This window comes from Aristolochia californica, unplaced genomic scaffold (assembly GCF_029961685.1).
Source record: "Aristolochia californica isolate CCGP_79_NKW_82.1479 unplaced genomic scaffold, dmAriCali1.0.hap1 SCAF_11, whole genome shotgun sequence".
NCBI lineage: Eukaryota > Viridiplantae > Streptophyta > Magnoliopsida > Piperales > Aristolochiaceae > Aristolochia > Aristolochia californica.
This window is the reverse complement of record NW_027181782.1, coordinates 6,473,873-6,487,606: the sequence shown is the minus strand read 5'-3', so window position 1 is coordinate 6,487,606 and position 13,734 is coordinate 6,473,873. Positions and strand designations below refer to the sequence as shown.

Below are 13,734 nucleotides of genomic sequence, written 5' to 3'. Positions count from 1 at the left end.
AAATTATTAAAAAGATTTTATTTCAACAAAATACTAAATGTCAAAATCATTCTTAAAAAAATTACCTAAAATAGTTGTATTAAATATATCTAAATTTTTTATTATATGATCCCACCAACAAATAACTATACCCATTATCAAAAAATATTTAAAATAGTTTATGGTTGAATTTTATTATTTTATTGATGAATATATATTAAAATATAGTTTTTCTATAACTTAAGTATAAATATTTTTATTTAGAAAGAGGAAATTAAATTTTAATAATTTTTTATATTTTAGCAAGGTCAACTTTGTTACTTTGATTTATTGGAATTAGTCAAATAAATTAGATAATTTGATGAAAATGAAATTTGATGTGAAAGCCTTTTGGACTTTGGGATAAATTTTTGTATTGAGGGATATTTTAGTCAACATAGGTCTCTCCCATCTCAAGCATGGGAAGGCTCCCTCTCGAAAGAACTTAGGGCCCACCCAAGATTAATTCCCGTTTGAGGCGAAAGTGATTTGTGCCGTGTCTAGACGTGCGCACCCTGACAATCAATTTTTCCTCTGCTAAGTGCAAAAACACAGATCAGTCCCAAATAACGGGACGAAGATCCAACATCCAACTGGTACACTTCTTCGTCTTCCGCGCGGTAGATTATTGGCACTCCTCTCTCTCTCTCTCTCTGCTTCGCCAATTGGAGATCTTCACATTGTACGGCAAGGAACAAACTCCGCAGAAGAGACGGAAAAGAAACTAGATCTCTTACAATTAACGGTCGGTAGACTGCGGTTTTGTCCATTTTTGGTCGTTGATGCATATTCCTGTTCCCTCGGGGTTCTGATCTAGAACGGGTATTGTTGGAGAGAGTGATGGGTTGGAATCTTTGTATCTGATCTTTTTGGTGTGATTCTTCATCGGTTCTCTGTTGTTTTAAGTCTCTGAATTAGTCGTTTTTTGTGTTCTGTCTTCTGAATTGCTATGAATTGATCTGTTGTTCTGGGTTGGTTTTGGAGAGAGGGTAATGGGAGTCTCTGAGATATGAGGAGAATGCGTGATACTGAAGGGACCCACGGATTGGTATAGCTTAATGTTAATTGCTTGGATTTCATGATCAGGTATTGTGCGATGATTGCTGGATAGCGGATCTGTCAAGTGTTTGATCTGTCGTTGTTTAAGGACTTTCTTGATTTGGGTGCATATGAGTTATCAGAGTTCACATTTAATTGTTGCGGAACTGCCGCCTCTGGTTCTGTAATTCTCTATTACTTCCTAGACAGCGTGCTCAGATTAGTCACTATACGCTGCTTTCTCATAATTTTGGATATGAGAAGCCAGTTTTCTCATCAGCCATTTATTAATGTTGGCCGAAGCCCTCCATTTAGTTGGATACTCTTGTTGTTTCTATGTTTTCTTGCATTAATTGCAATATTGAGCTCGTCTCCTTCAAAAACTTTGGAATCTGTTGTTTCTACTCCCCTGCCCAACATCTACAAAAGTTACAGAAAACTAAGAGAACAAGCAGCAAGTGAGGTTTTGGAGATAAGATCTCTCTCGCTTGGGATAACCCAGCCAAGAGAACTTGATATCTGTGGCAAAGGAAGAGAGAACCATGTACCCTGCTACAACGTTTCTGGAAATCTTTTAGCTGGGTTCCACAATGGGGAGGAATTTGATCGACATTGTGAAGTGTCAGGGCAAGGAGTTCGCTGCTTGATTCGCCCTCCAAAGGAGTACAAGATCCCACTTCGCTGGCCAGCTGGCAGAGACGTCATATGGAAAGGGAATGTGAAACTTACCAAAGACCAGTTCCTTAATTATGGAACCATGACAAAACGGTATTTTCTTTATTTCTTGCTTTTATTTAGAAATCCAGGACTAGGCTATGTTGTATGTTCTAATGTTTAAGAGAAAGGGGCGTTGATTGCCGGGGGGAGTCCCAATGCAAAACCTTTATTATTTGTAGTATTCAGGGGCATTATTATTTTTCTTTTTGGTAATACTGAAGGTTGATGTTACTGGAGGAGAATCAAATTGCTTTTCACTCTGAAGATGGAACCATTTTTTATGGTGTTAAAGAATACTCCCGCCAGGTTGCTGAAATGCTGGGATTGGCCAGTGATTCTGAACTTAATCAAGCTGGTGTAAGTCTTTGACTTCTTCCCTGATAAGTTTGTTTGCTTTTTCTCATTAGTGTTGGCTGTGCTAAGGCTCATGGGCTGGCTGACTCTAGCTTGATTAAGATTTTGGACCGACATTATTAGAGCTATTCGCATTAAAAAAAAAGTGAGAGCACTGCACAGTGAATTCCCTAGGCTTTGTCTAGATTTTTCTACTATGTCACAAATTGTGATACTTGTCAGTTGCTATTTATAATCTTCTACTGCACACATATAAATAACAAATTTTTGAATTATTCTAAGATTTTTTATTATTATTTTTTATGTGCTTCATTATGACAATAATATTTAGAGATTTGACTAGATGATCAAACATTTGCTCTTTCTAACTACATTGTGGAAATATTGGAACTTAGTTAGAACCTTGTTACTCTATTGTCAGTCCTGATTTGCATCTCTCCCTTATAAAGAGAGAAAATATAAGAAATAGGTTAAATGGGAGGTAAACTTCATGTCTTTGAGGGGCAAGGCTAAGATATTTGACATCTTTCAATGTTGCTTAACGGCTTTTGTGTTTTAACATTTCAATGAGATAGGCATGATCAAGTGAACATAAACTATATTTCTTTTCACATATATTATTTATTTAGTTACAAGTCTTAACAAAATCTCCTTTTCAAAGTTATTTTAAAAATATAAGACAAAACAGAGTTATACTAACAGGTTTTGCTCTCTCCTCATGTTTATGCCAGGTTAGAACTGTATTGGATATCGGATGTGGGTTTGGTAGCTTTGGAGCTCATTTAATGTCACTAAATGTGACAACAACTTGTATAGCTGCTTATGAAATGTATGGGAGTCAGGTCCAGTTGACCCTTGAGAGGGGTCTACCAGCACTGATTGGCAACTTCATTTCCCGGCAGCTTCCTTTTCCATCACTGTCATTTGATATGATACACTGTGCTCAGTGCGGAATTGTCTGGGATGCTAAAGGTTCTTTTTTTTTTTGTCTTATTTGTTTATGTGTTTTTTTTTTTAAAAGAAAACAAGTGCTTTCCTGCATGTGCAATGAGCTGCCCTAATGGATTCATTTAGGTGAAATTTTTTGAAGTTGGCATATCTTACAGGTGGGGATTTGGTCGTTCGGCAATGATTGCTAACCTTCTATAGATTTAAGATGTTAGTGTGTTGCTTCCTTGAATTGTAGGTCATGCCCATGGCACATCCAGCTTAAGGATTTGCCATATTTCTATAAAGTGGCTTTGGGGATTTAACTAGTTCTGTTATTAGCGGTGCAGCAGAAGGCAATAATCAATGATTTCCTGGCTGAAACTCTAAAGGTCATGTTAAGCCTAAGATGGCTACCGGAAATTCTTTCAGCTTACAATATTTCCTAATTGTTACCCTAAACAGATGCTTAAGTAAAATCCAATCAAAAGGCCAAAATGTCTCCAGGTGCAACCACTTATGAAGGGTAAAGGTTTCTAAGACATGTTTTTTGAAAATAAGTTTCTAAAACATTTATTTTAAAAAAAATAATCAGAAACATGCACAATAAGAAATCTTAAAGATACGTGCTTCTACTTCACTCCTCGGCCTGTTCTTCTTCTTTGGTTTGGATCAATCAGACGGATCCCAGTAAGCGGGGTTGTGCTGGTCGATATCAATTGATCGTTTGGATATAATTTGAGTGCTGTTTGTGAGCCCTGATTGTTTGTTCAGGTCAGAACTGTATGACAGCTACTCTATAGAAGAAAAAAAATGGTGTGCTGCTTAAGTACTACTGAACTATCATTCTTATCACATTTCACTTTCTAACTTATGCACTGACAAGAAGAATTTGCCACTTGCTTCATTATTATAAAGTTGAATGCGGTATGAGTGCTATTCCTTCCTCTTACAATTTCTCTATTCCAGAAGGGGCATTCCTAGTTGAAGTGGATCGGTTGCTGAAACCTGGGGGCTACTTCGTTCTAACATCGCCTGTAACACAACAATTTTCTGTTGGTCCAAAACACAGTACCATTTTCGAGCCACTTGAAGAAATTGCCAATAAAATTTGTTGGACCTTAAAAGCTCAACAAGATGAGAGTTCTGTTTGGCAGAAAACTGCTCATGTTGATTGCTATGCATTTCGGTGAGTACACTCTTAGATTCATAAAATATTTCTCTGCTTCAGTTTTGTTGATTTTGGTCCATTTCCTCTAGTTATAGTTTGCAACTCTAATATGATCATTTTTTTAAAAAAAAAAATTCCAAGCACGAACATAATGTATTTTATGTTTGGTTGTAGAAAACAGACTGGTGTGGCTTCTCTATGTAAGAATGAAGATGACCTAGAGTCATATTATCATTATCAGCCCCTTCGTTCTTGTTTAAGTGGAGTTTCTAGCAAACGTTGGGCTCCAATACAGAATAGGTCCCATGTGCATAATGGGTATTTCGACTTCCAGTTAAGCTCAGAAGAACTTGCAGTCCATGGAAAGTATTTCTTTGATAGAGTTTCTAGTTTTTTATTTGCTCTTTGTTCTGTATACACTTTTTTTTTCTTGCTATACTTATGTTTTGGTGTAAGGTTATGTTGATTATCTTCTAACCGTCCTTAATTTGGTTAATGTAATTTCTTTATTTTGTTGATATTGAGTAACTAAAAGTTTCTCAGCATCTTATTCTTATAAAAAATGAGTATGACCGATCTTGGTTTCAGTTATAAACCTGAAGGATATTTGTGAAATTCTGCTTTACTACAGATAATTTTTTTTTTTTTTTTAAATTGATATACCATGAGATGTTTATTCCAATTACTAGTGACATTATTTATAACTTATTCTCTAGAACCTAAAATTTTCAAAATTCGTTACTGTATGCTTGTATACTGACTTTGAGAAATACTAATGCAGGTGTACATCCTGATGATTTCTATGAAGACTTTAGTTTTTGGGTATCAGCGTTGAATAACTATTGGTCTCTACTTACACCCTTGATTTTCTCTGACCATCCAAAGAGACCTGGTGACGATGATCCATTGCCACCTTACAACATGTTACGCAATGTGATGGACATGAGTGCTCATTATGGAGGGCTAAATGCTGCTTTTCTCGAGGCTAAAAAATCAGTATGGGTGATGAATGTTGTTCCCTTTGGAGTACCTAATACGCTTCCTCTGATACTTGATCGAGGTTTTGCTGGTGTTTTACATGACTGGTATGTTCTTGCTTTAAGGTCCTTTGTGGTGCTTGCTCTATTTGTCAGCAGGGGAACATTGACACTTTCAGATTGTTTATTCTTGAGTAAACTGTGAATGCTATTTATTTTCATGTCACAATTATTCAAAAAATAGTATAATGCTTACACACTTCTGAGGTCATTGAGGAATTATAATTATTTTTGAATGATGAAAATTAATTACCTTCAATGTTACATGAAAAGAAATTATTTCGAAGAAAACCTTTAGCGGTGAGTTATGCTGAATGTGTAGTCAATTCATATTCCCAAAGGAAGCTGATGTCTCAAGATTAATTGGAATACATCATTTATGCAACCAACAGTCATGATCTGGAAGTTTAGCTCCAGCCTGGCCATAGACATAAAGAATTAACTCAATCTGGAACTATGATTTTGTTTTCCTAGTACTATTTGCCATTTAACCTTCTAGAGTCCTGTTTTGGCTAATCCAAGATTTCTATTTTGTGTGAAAATTGTACTCCTTGTGGAATTTGGCTAAACCACTAGGCATAGAAACGTGGACTATAAGAACTTTTACCGCATTAAAGGTTACTATACAGCAGAACAACGCCACTTGAGGGAATATTTAAAGCATGGGAAAATTGCACCTCCAGAGTGATAAGCAAATACTATAAAGACAGCACACAAAACTCATTGTGGAGTACTTGGAGAAGCTTGTGAGGTTTGTATAGCAATTGGAAATGATTTCTGCAATTAGGAACAAAAATAAAATACTCAAGTTTGTTGCAGGGTTACATGACTCATATTTGGGTCCTGATTCTGCCCGAATGAAATCCGGGTTGGGTTGCCCAAGTCCAAAAGCTGGACTTGGTGTGATTTGCGTAAGAATTAGAAAGGGCGGGCCTAATCCCCCTCCCCGAACTAGCAATCACCCTTATCCGAGTCGACCTGCGAGTTGCATAACCGAGGTTTATTATGAGTAGAAAACCTTATGTGACATGTTCTAATGATGTACTTCTAGATTTCTGAAAAAAAACTTCTTATTAGTGTTAGGAATCCCTGTGGGCAATGGTTCCATCTTGGTTGAAATGCCCCCTCACGGTTCTTCATTCTCTTTTATATGTTTGTGTAGGGCCGTACATGGACAAGATCTGGACCAGATAAAGTACTATCTGATAATAACTAAAGCAACAAAAAAATTGGAAAAGTGCATACCTCCTCTATGTACTCTACTTCTTGGGTTGGATTTTATGGCAACAAAACTTCATTCTTTCTGCTCATCTGCGTTTTGCCTTTTTTATCTGCTTCCTTATGGAGATGCCATTGTTATCTCCATTTTTCTTCTTCTATCTGCGTATTATCATAAAGTTCATCACAACACTGACTAGAGCTGGCTGATTGGCTGAGTGAGAGGAGCCAAGTAGGCTTTCCGACACCCAAAGCCACCCTTTTAATGCACCCTTTCTACATTTAAAGCATCGTCATGACCCTTCATGCAGAAATGATGAAAAATTGGCCACAGAGATATATGGAAAATCAGCATGATAGAGACAATTTATTCCGGAAAAAACTTGAAAAATATAAAAATAAATAAGAAATGTGAATCACTGATGACAAAAACAATAAATAATAAAATAATATAAAAATAAATAAGAAATGTGAATCACTAATGAAAAAAACAATAAATAATAAATCTTGCCTAGTTCAGTGAGAATGAAGATGATTATCTGATGTTTTGTTGGGGTTTTTGTTCAGATGGTCGGGCGGGAGAAAGAGGAGAGAAAAAAGGAGAGATAAGGGAGAAAGAGAAAAGGATTTTTTCTTCTCAATCACCAATTGATGATGCTTTTAGAGAGAAGATTTGAAAATTTTCTTCTAAACCCTAGGTTTAAACGAAAAGAGGAAAGTTTATCTCAACATTTGAGAGGGAAAATGAAAAGTGGGGGGTTGGGACCAATTATATGAACCAAAATTTCATCTCAGAATTCAAATATGTTATATCAGCATTTAGTCTTTTAGCAGTGTCTGTATTGAAAATTTGATCAATGGATTATTAGGTGCTGCAAATTGGATTCCTAGACATTGATTGCAATGTATAATAGGCTGATGGGAAACCTGGCAGTACATCTTAGCTTTTACAATTAAATGAAGCTGAGAGTTGTGAGAATTGAAATTAAATTGGTAATGGTCAGCATGGCATGTGTGTAGTTAACTAGTATCCAAATACTATATTGGACTCTAACATAGTATTGCCTTGACCTTATAACCTTATATTCTGGTGGTACACAACTTTACACAAACTGTAAAGTAGTATTGCCAATACTTTAATGCGCCATTTCTCTGTGACATTTCATATCTGTATTTTACCTAGTGATTGGAGGAGAGATTGGGATTTGTATTTGCTGATCTAGATCATTTATGTAGAAGGTAGTAAAACTTTTACTGTTACATGCAAAGTACTTGCAATCTTATTTATCATGTTAAATATCTTCCTAATTTGGTTGATGTGGCTACTGAAGAAATAACCACGGTAAATCAATGAGATTTTTGCTGGTTGCATTGATGGTTTTTCTGTTTTTCCCTTCACACCGGTCTAATGTTTGCATGAGCTAAACTCTTGAATAAACACTTTTTTTAGAACTTTGAACATATTTGCATTGTGGGTTTTCTTGCATGGTTCAACTACGTGTTCCTTCTTTTTCACAAGTTGAGAAACTACAAACTGAGGATTTGCAAAGAAAAGTCTGTCTGTCTGTCTCTCTCTCACACACACATACACACCACACACTGAGCACATGCAATGATTAAGTTTTTTTCTGTTAGAAGTTGTAGTGAATCATATGATGTAATCAATCAAATCTGAATCAAGTGCCCTCTGTAACTTTACACAGGTGCGAGCCCTTCCCCACTTACGCTCGGACGTATGATATGCTTCATGCATCTGGTCTTCTCTCACACCTTTTAAATTTAGAAGATTGTGATTTAAGTGACTTGTTCTTGGAGATGGATCGTATTCTACGCCCTGAGGTAGATTAGTTCTCTTTGATTTTCAAAAGTTCTAGTTTGAAATGCTCTGGGTCAGATTTCTTGTTGGTCGATTAAAAATGTCATCCTTCTGCAACTGTTTATGTGTTAAACTGCTCAAACTAGTCTGAGAGTAAGAGATGTTTTTGGAGGATAGTTCCTCATAAATAATATTTCCATGTTCATTTGATCTTGGAAGGATCGTGTGCTTAATAGTTTTGAAGTGACCTCCTAACTTGGATTGTCTTTTGGGCAAGAACTAGTCTATCTTCAACACTTACAAGCATCAAGGCTCTTTAAGTATTTTGGCCTTCTATTATTAAAAAGAAAGAAACTTTGTCCTTCTACCTATCAGCTAATAGCTGGTCAAGTGGTGGCTTATGAGAGCAAGTAGGTATCCTGTTCATTATGTGCAATGGGTTAAAATAGTAGCAGCTTCTTTATTTCCTGTATCTCATGTTTATGCTTCAATAAATGTCCAGTTTCTTACTGGCTATTTTCATTTAAGAACTTACAAGCAGCTTCATGGTCACCCTGTCCAGAATTTTAGAGGGCTAAGCAGTTGGTTGAACATGTTTTCACACCAATATTCTACAATAAATGTGCCAATCAGGAGGATTTTAGGAAAGCTGCATGGGAAATGGTCTTCTGATCAATATGAATTCTTCCTACTGAGGGAACCCAAGGTGGCTGTTTTTTGCTGTCATGTAGCTGGACATGTTTTTTTGCAGGAACAATTAGCTTCTAGGTTGTGGAAAGATATGGTTAGGTTTGTTTGTCACGATTATGTAAGGTGACAATCTTTCAACTTGGGCTTTGGATTAATGTGGCTGGTGCATGTAGATATTTCAAGATTTTTAAGGCTCGTCTCAAAAAGGCCTTTTCTTATGAGATGATATCCAGTTTCACAGCCTATAAATTTTTTTCTGGAGTCAGATTTTTCCACTGAAATGATCATGCTTTGTGAAGTTTATCAGGGATTTTAAATGTTCTTCTAATTCTCTAACTTGTTAAGTGGTTTCTATTTCTTTTGGAACTTCAGTTTTTTTCCCCAATCATACATTCTGTTAATTTCTTGCTTTTTTTTGGAGCTAAAACATTTAAAGAGGTCAAATATTTGATTGACTGAGCTGCTATTTTGAATATGGGCTTTCAAGGGCAAACTTCTGTATTTGAAATTACTAAGTTATCCTGTGGAGTGCACTTATATTCTTATCTCTGTGTTATTTGGTTCCCCAACTTCACATATTTTGACTGTTGCGTGTGCTAGGGTTGGGTTGTTTTATGTGATAAAGTGCAAGTTATAGAGAGAGCACGTGTGCTTGCAATTCTCAATCGATGGGATGCACGGGTAATTGAGCTCCAGAATGACAGTGACCAACGGCTTCTTGTTTGCCAAAAACCATTCTTGAAGAAGTGATTAGCGTGGGGCACTTAGTTTTCCCAATGCCTGCTTCCTGCACTGGTAATTTCACTTCATACCTTTTCATTAAGATTTTTTGTTTCTCAGTGATTGACAAGACGTTTTCTTCTTGAAGAAAAATATCTGACAACATTAAAAAAACTGAAGAGAAAAAAATCCTTCTGAGTTTTGCCTCTAACTTTTTGTAATCTATTACTCTTGAAAAATTATTGTGGAAACACATCAGAGTTTCCTTGTGATGTCAATTGTTTATTTGTATAAAGTTGGTCCAAGGCCCATCCCAAAATGACTAGCCAACTTAGGAAACCTCTTTCCCAACTAATAAACTCAAGATCTTTGGACTCACTAATCCATGTGGGACTATTCCTTAACACTCCCCCTCACATGTAAGCCCTCTTTTGTGGCTCTACAAGTGGATAATTTAGGAGTAGGCTCTCTTTTAGTGGCTCTACAAGTAGACAATTTTGGTGTAGGCCCTCTTTTGTGGCTCTACAAGTAGATAGTTTTAGGTGTAGGCCCTCTTTTGTGGCGTTACAATTGAATAGTTTAGGTGTACGCCCACATATGAGTACCTGCTCTGATGCCATGTAAAATTGGATCCAAGGCCCATCCCAAAATGACTAATCAACTTAGAAAACCTCTTTTCGAACTAATAAACTGAAAATCTTTATACTCACTAATCCATGTGGGACTATTCCTTAACAGATTTGTTTAGGTGTGTAGCAAATAAGAATTTAATCGGTGTTTCTTCATTCCTGTTGCTTGATTTGTCTGCGTCTTTATATCATGTTTTCTATGTATTGCAACTGACTTACTCTGTTTAATGTATGCAACAGAAAAGTTGATCAGAGGTCTTTCATGTTCATCATTCGCTTGAAGTGCCCAAGCTTATACAGGGAAAGTGAAAACACTAGTATGACAAAGAAGCCAAAATATAGTTGGTCAGAGGAAATTTTTATTCACAAGGTGATTTTAGTTATCCTAGACGCATTGTTTCATTTGTTTGATTTACTTACCATCTTTCATCCAGTATTGGTCTGCATTCATGCTTAATTTGAGAGAGGTGGAAGGCAACAGGTCAATGCAGGCATTTGATGTCTGATTCATAAAATGTTGATAAAGAGAATGCTGAATCAATACAAATTCATGTTCATTTTATTCTTTGATACGAAGATATGTTATAAAAAAGGTCATTTGTTACGTCTTATTCCTTTTTAGTCTTTTAATTGATAGACAGATGTGAGTGTAGAAGATAATTGATTACACTCGAATGGTTAGTGTGTTTGATGGAAAGTGCACTGGAATGTATGTTTCTTTGTTAGTCCTCAAAATGGAAAATATAATGGAAACAAGAGAATAAATTATTTTTTATAATATACTTAAACAATTATGGTTACTTTTATAATTAGTAATTTAATATAATATTAACTTTTATTAACATTAAAAATAATTAAGTAGGGTATTTTATTAGAAAATTAAGATAGATTGTAGTCTAGTATAAATTAATACAATAATTATGAGTTAAAATTAAATTATTAATTTAACTAATTATAAAATATAGAATACTTAAACAAAAATGTTTACTTTTATAATGTCTAGATACTTGATCAAATTATCTTAATTATTACTCCTAAATTAGTAATTTAATATATTATTAACATTAATAAATATCATAAAAAATAAATAAATATTGTATTTTATTTATAATATAATTACGAAGTACAATAAAATTATTATTTTAATTAATTATAAAAAATAAAAAATAAAATGCCTAAACAAAAGAAAGGGAGGAAGGAAGAATCAATAAAATGAAGTAATTAATTTGTTTGGCGGGATGCATTAGCAAGCTAATAAATGGAATGAGGAGTTTTTGTCATTTCGTGCAAGGCTCAAGTGTAGAATTCTTTGGGAAAAAAGTTATTACATGTAAGATACTTGTCACTTGTCAATAAAAAAATTGAATGGATAAAACGGAAAGTTTTTGCGTAACTCTGCATTTTTTGCTACTTAGTCGATTAATTGGCGTTTCTTAATGAAGTTTTGAGGAAGGGGGAAATCGAAGAAAGAGGGGGAAATCAAAGCCAAAAGGGAAAAGAATGAGAGGAGCTGAAACGGTGAGAGGGTTTGACAAGACTGTTGAGAGGAAGGCGTCGAGGGCACGACAACACGACGAGAGAGACAAGAGAGCTGAGGGTTGGGATGCAAAAGGTGTCGAGAGAGGAGCTGAGGTTGCCCCCCCCCCCCCCCCCCCCCCCCCCCCCTTAGAAGCCACCTGGATCAACACTTATCTTTAATGGCAATGTCATTGAGAGCTCGGTAATCAAATCAAAACCTCTAGGATCCATCTTTTTTCTTCACTAGTTGGATGGGTGAAGAATAGGGGCCAACCTCTCAATCTCAGTTTTCAAAACATGCAGGTATTTGTAAAGTAGAGAGCTAGTCGGGGAAGCACCAAGTTGGATTGGTAAGTGTTTGGGTTATTCAAAAACATTACGGAAGTTAGCTAACTACTTCTACAATTGATAAAGTTCCATAGTCATCTTGATAAAGTTCAATATATTCTCTCCTAGGATGTACAACCATTGCATATCAGCCCCCTTGATAGGGAGCACAAAGAAATCCTGGAGGACAGGAGAGTCTTAGATCATTATAGAAACGTTTTGGACTTTTGATAAGCATTGAATTCTAGTGCCTTCACAATTAAAGCATTGGCCCTTGCTTCACCTTTTGTCCATCTCTTCAATGACCAGCCTCTTGAATGGCCTTCGATTAGGAGTTTCAATGGAGAAACTTTTGTTGGCTGATGGTGAAGCTGGCTGAAGAGAGGGGGGGGGGACCTCTTGACTGTACTTGGAGTACAGACAATTTTTCTTCTTGTACCCGAGCATGGTAAATTGCTTCATAAGAGTTCTTGGGTTGAAAAGCCTTACCTTGGCTGCCAATTTTGGTTTATTTCCTCCAATGAAGCTACCCACCTGGATGTGTTCAGGCCATTGTACACTATTTACAATCCTTTCAAACTCAGCTTGGTAATCCTTCAATGAGCGTCTTCTATAGCTTTGCTAGGATAGAAAAGAAATCCTAGTATTGAGTTGGTCCAATTCAAACCACATGTTCCAAAGTTGGCATATTTTATGTTTATGGACCAACTTGAGGGGGAGTGTTAAATAAAAAGAATCTTCTCTTTGTACTCATGGTTGGCATTGTTATAGTTTTTATTTACTTTCATCACTAAGGTATACAAAGAAATGTAAGGGCATTTTAGTCCCTTTTTAATTATTTTTCTCATTATAAATAAATCTAAAGAGAGGGCTCAAACACATGTGAGATATCGCTCTCTCTCTGAGCTCACTCTTTCCTTCTCCTTGTCTACTCTCAAACCCTAACTCTACTTTTCTCTTCTTTTCCTTGTCTTCTCTCCTTCTCCACTTTAACTAGCTCTCCTTAAGACATGAAACCCTGTAAATTAATGTTAACCTAGTGTTGAATCTCATCCATATTTGATGATAAAAAAACGTAATAAAGCAAAGAATTATAAATTTAGCAGTTTAGATGTTTTTCCTTCAAGAGATACAAAACTCAAGGTATTTGCAAAAGAACTGGCATATGCATCTCAAGACCTCAAACTCTATCGATGTGTCAAATCATCTTGAAGAAGAACCCACAAGTGAAGAAATGAAGAATGGAAAATTGGAGTCCAAATTGTACAAAAAAATTCAAGAACTCTTAACTATGTAAGAGGGCAGCCCTAAAGCTTCAAATTTGAGGTAAAAATGAATTTTTTGAAGCTTTAAGGCATATTTCATTCACAACATGTTTTGCCAATGCATGTCAAAGTTTTAAACATGTTAGAATCACTTAGGATAGATTTTATCATGTTTTGAAGCCTAGATTAGTAAACTGGCTTTGGCATGATCAATCATTACCTGCCAATGATCGATTATCCATAATACAACCTGGCAAAAAATATTAAGCATGATTAATCAATCAAAAGC

The 13,734-nt window shown here is 35.8% G+C and overlaps 1 protein-coding gene across 2 annotated transcripts; it reads left to right on the top strand.

The window, feature by feature from the left end:
• Nucleotides 1–1,231: 1,231 nt before the first annotated feature.
• LOC137944350 (probable methyltransferase PMT5) lies at nt 1,232–10,934 on the top strand. Of its 2 annotated transcripts, XM_068790010.1 has the most exons (9): nt 1,232–1,824; nt 1,995–2,130; nt 2,859–3,099; nt 4,024–4,243; nt 4,400–4,591; nt 4,993–5,310; nt 8,184–8,319; nt 9,587–9,781; nt 10,576–10,934. In XM_068790010.1, exons 1-8 carry the CDS (start codon nt 1,313–1,315, stop codon nt 9,734–9,736), a joined length of 1,905 nt encoding a protein of 634 aa, XP_068646111.1. In that variant the 5' UTR covers nt 1,232–1,312; the 3' UTR covers nt 9,737–9,781; nt 10,576–10,934. The 2 variants fall into 2 exon arrangements, with proteins under 2 accessions (XP_068646111.1, XP_068646110.1); XM_068790009.1 differs by lacking the exons at nt 8,184–8,319; nt 9,587–9,781; nt 10,576–10,934 and having other exon boundaries at nt 4,400–4,558; nt 5,007–5,106.
• The last annotated feature ends 2,800 nt before the right edge of the window (nt 10,935–13,734 follow it).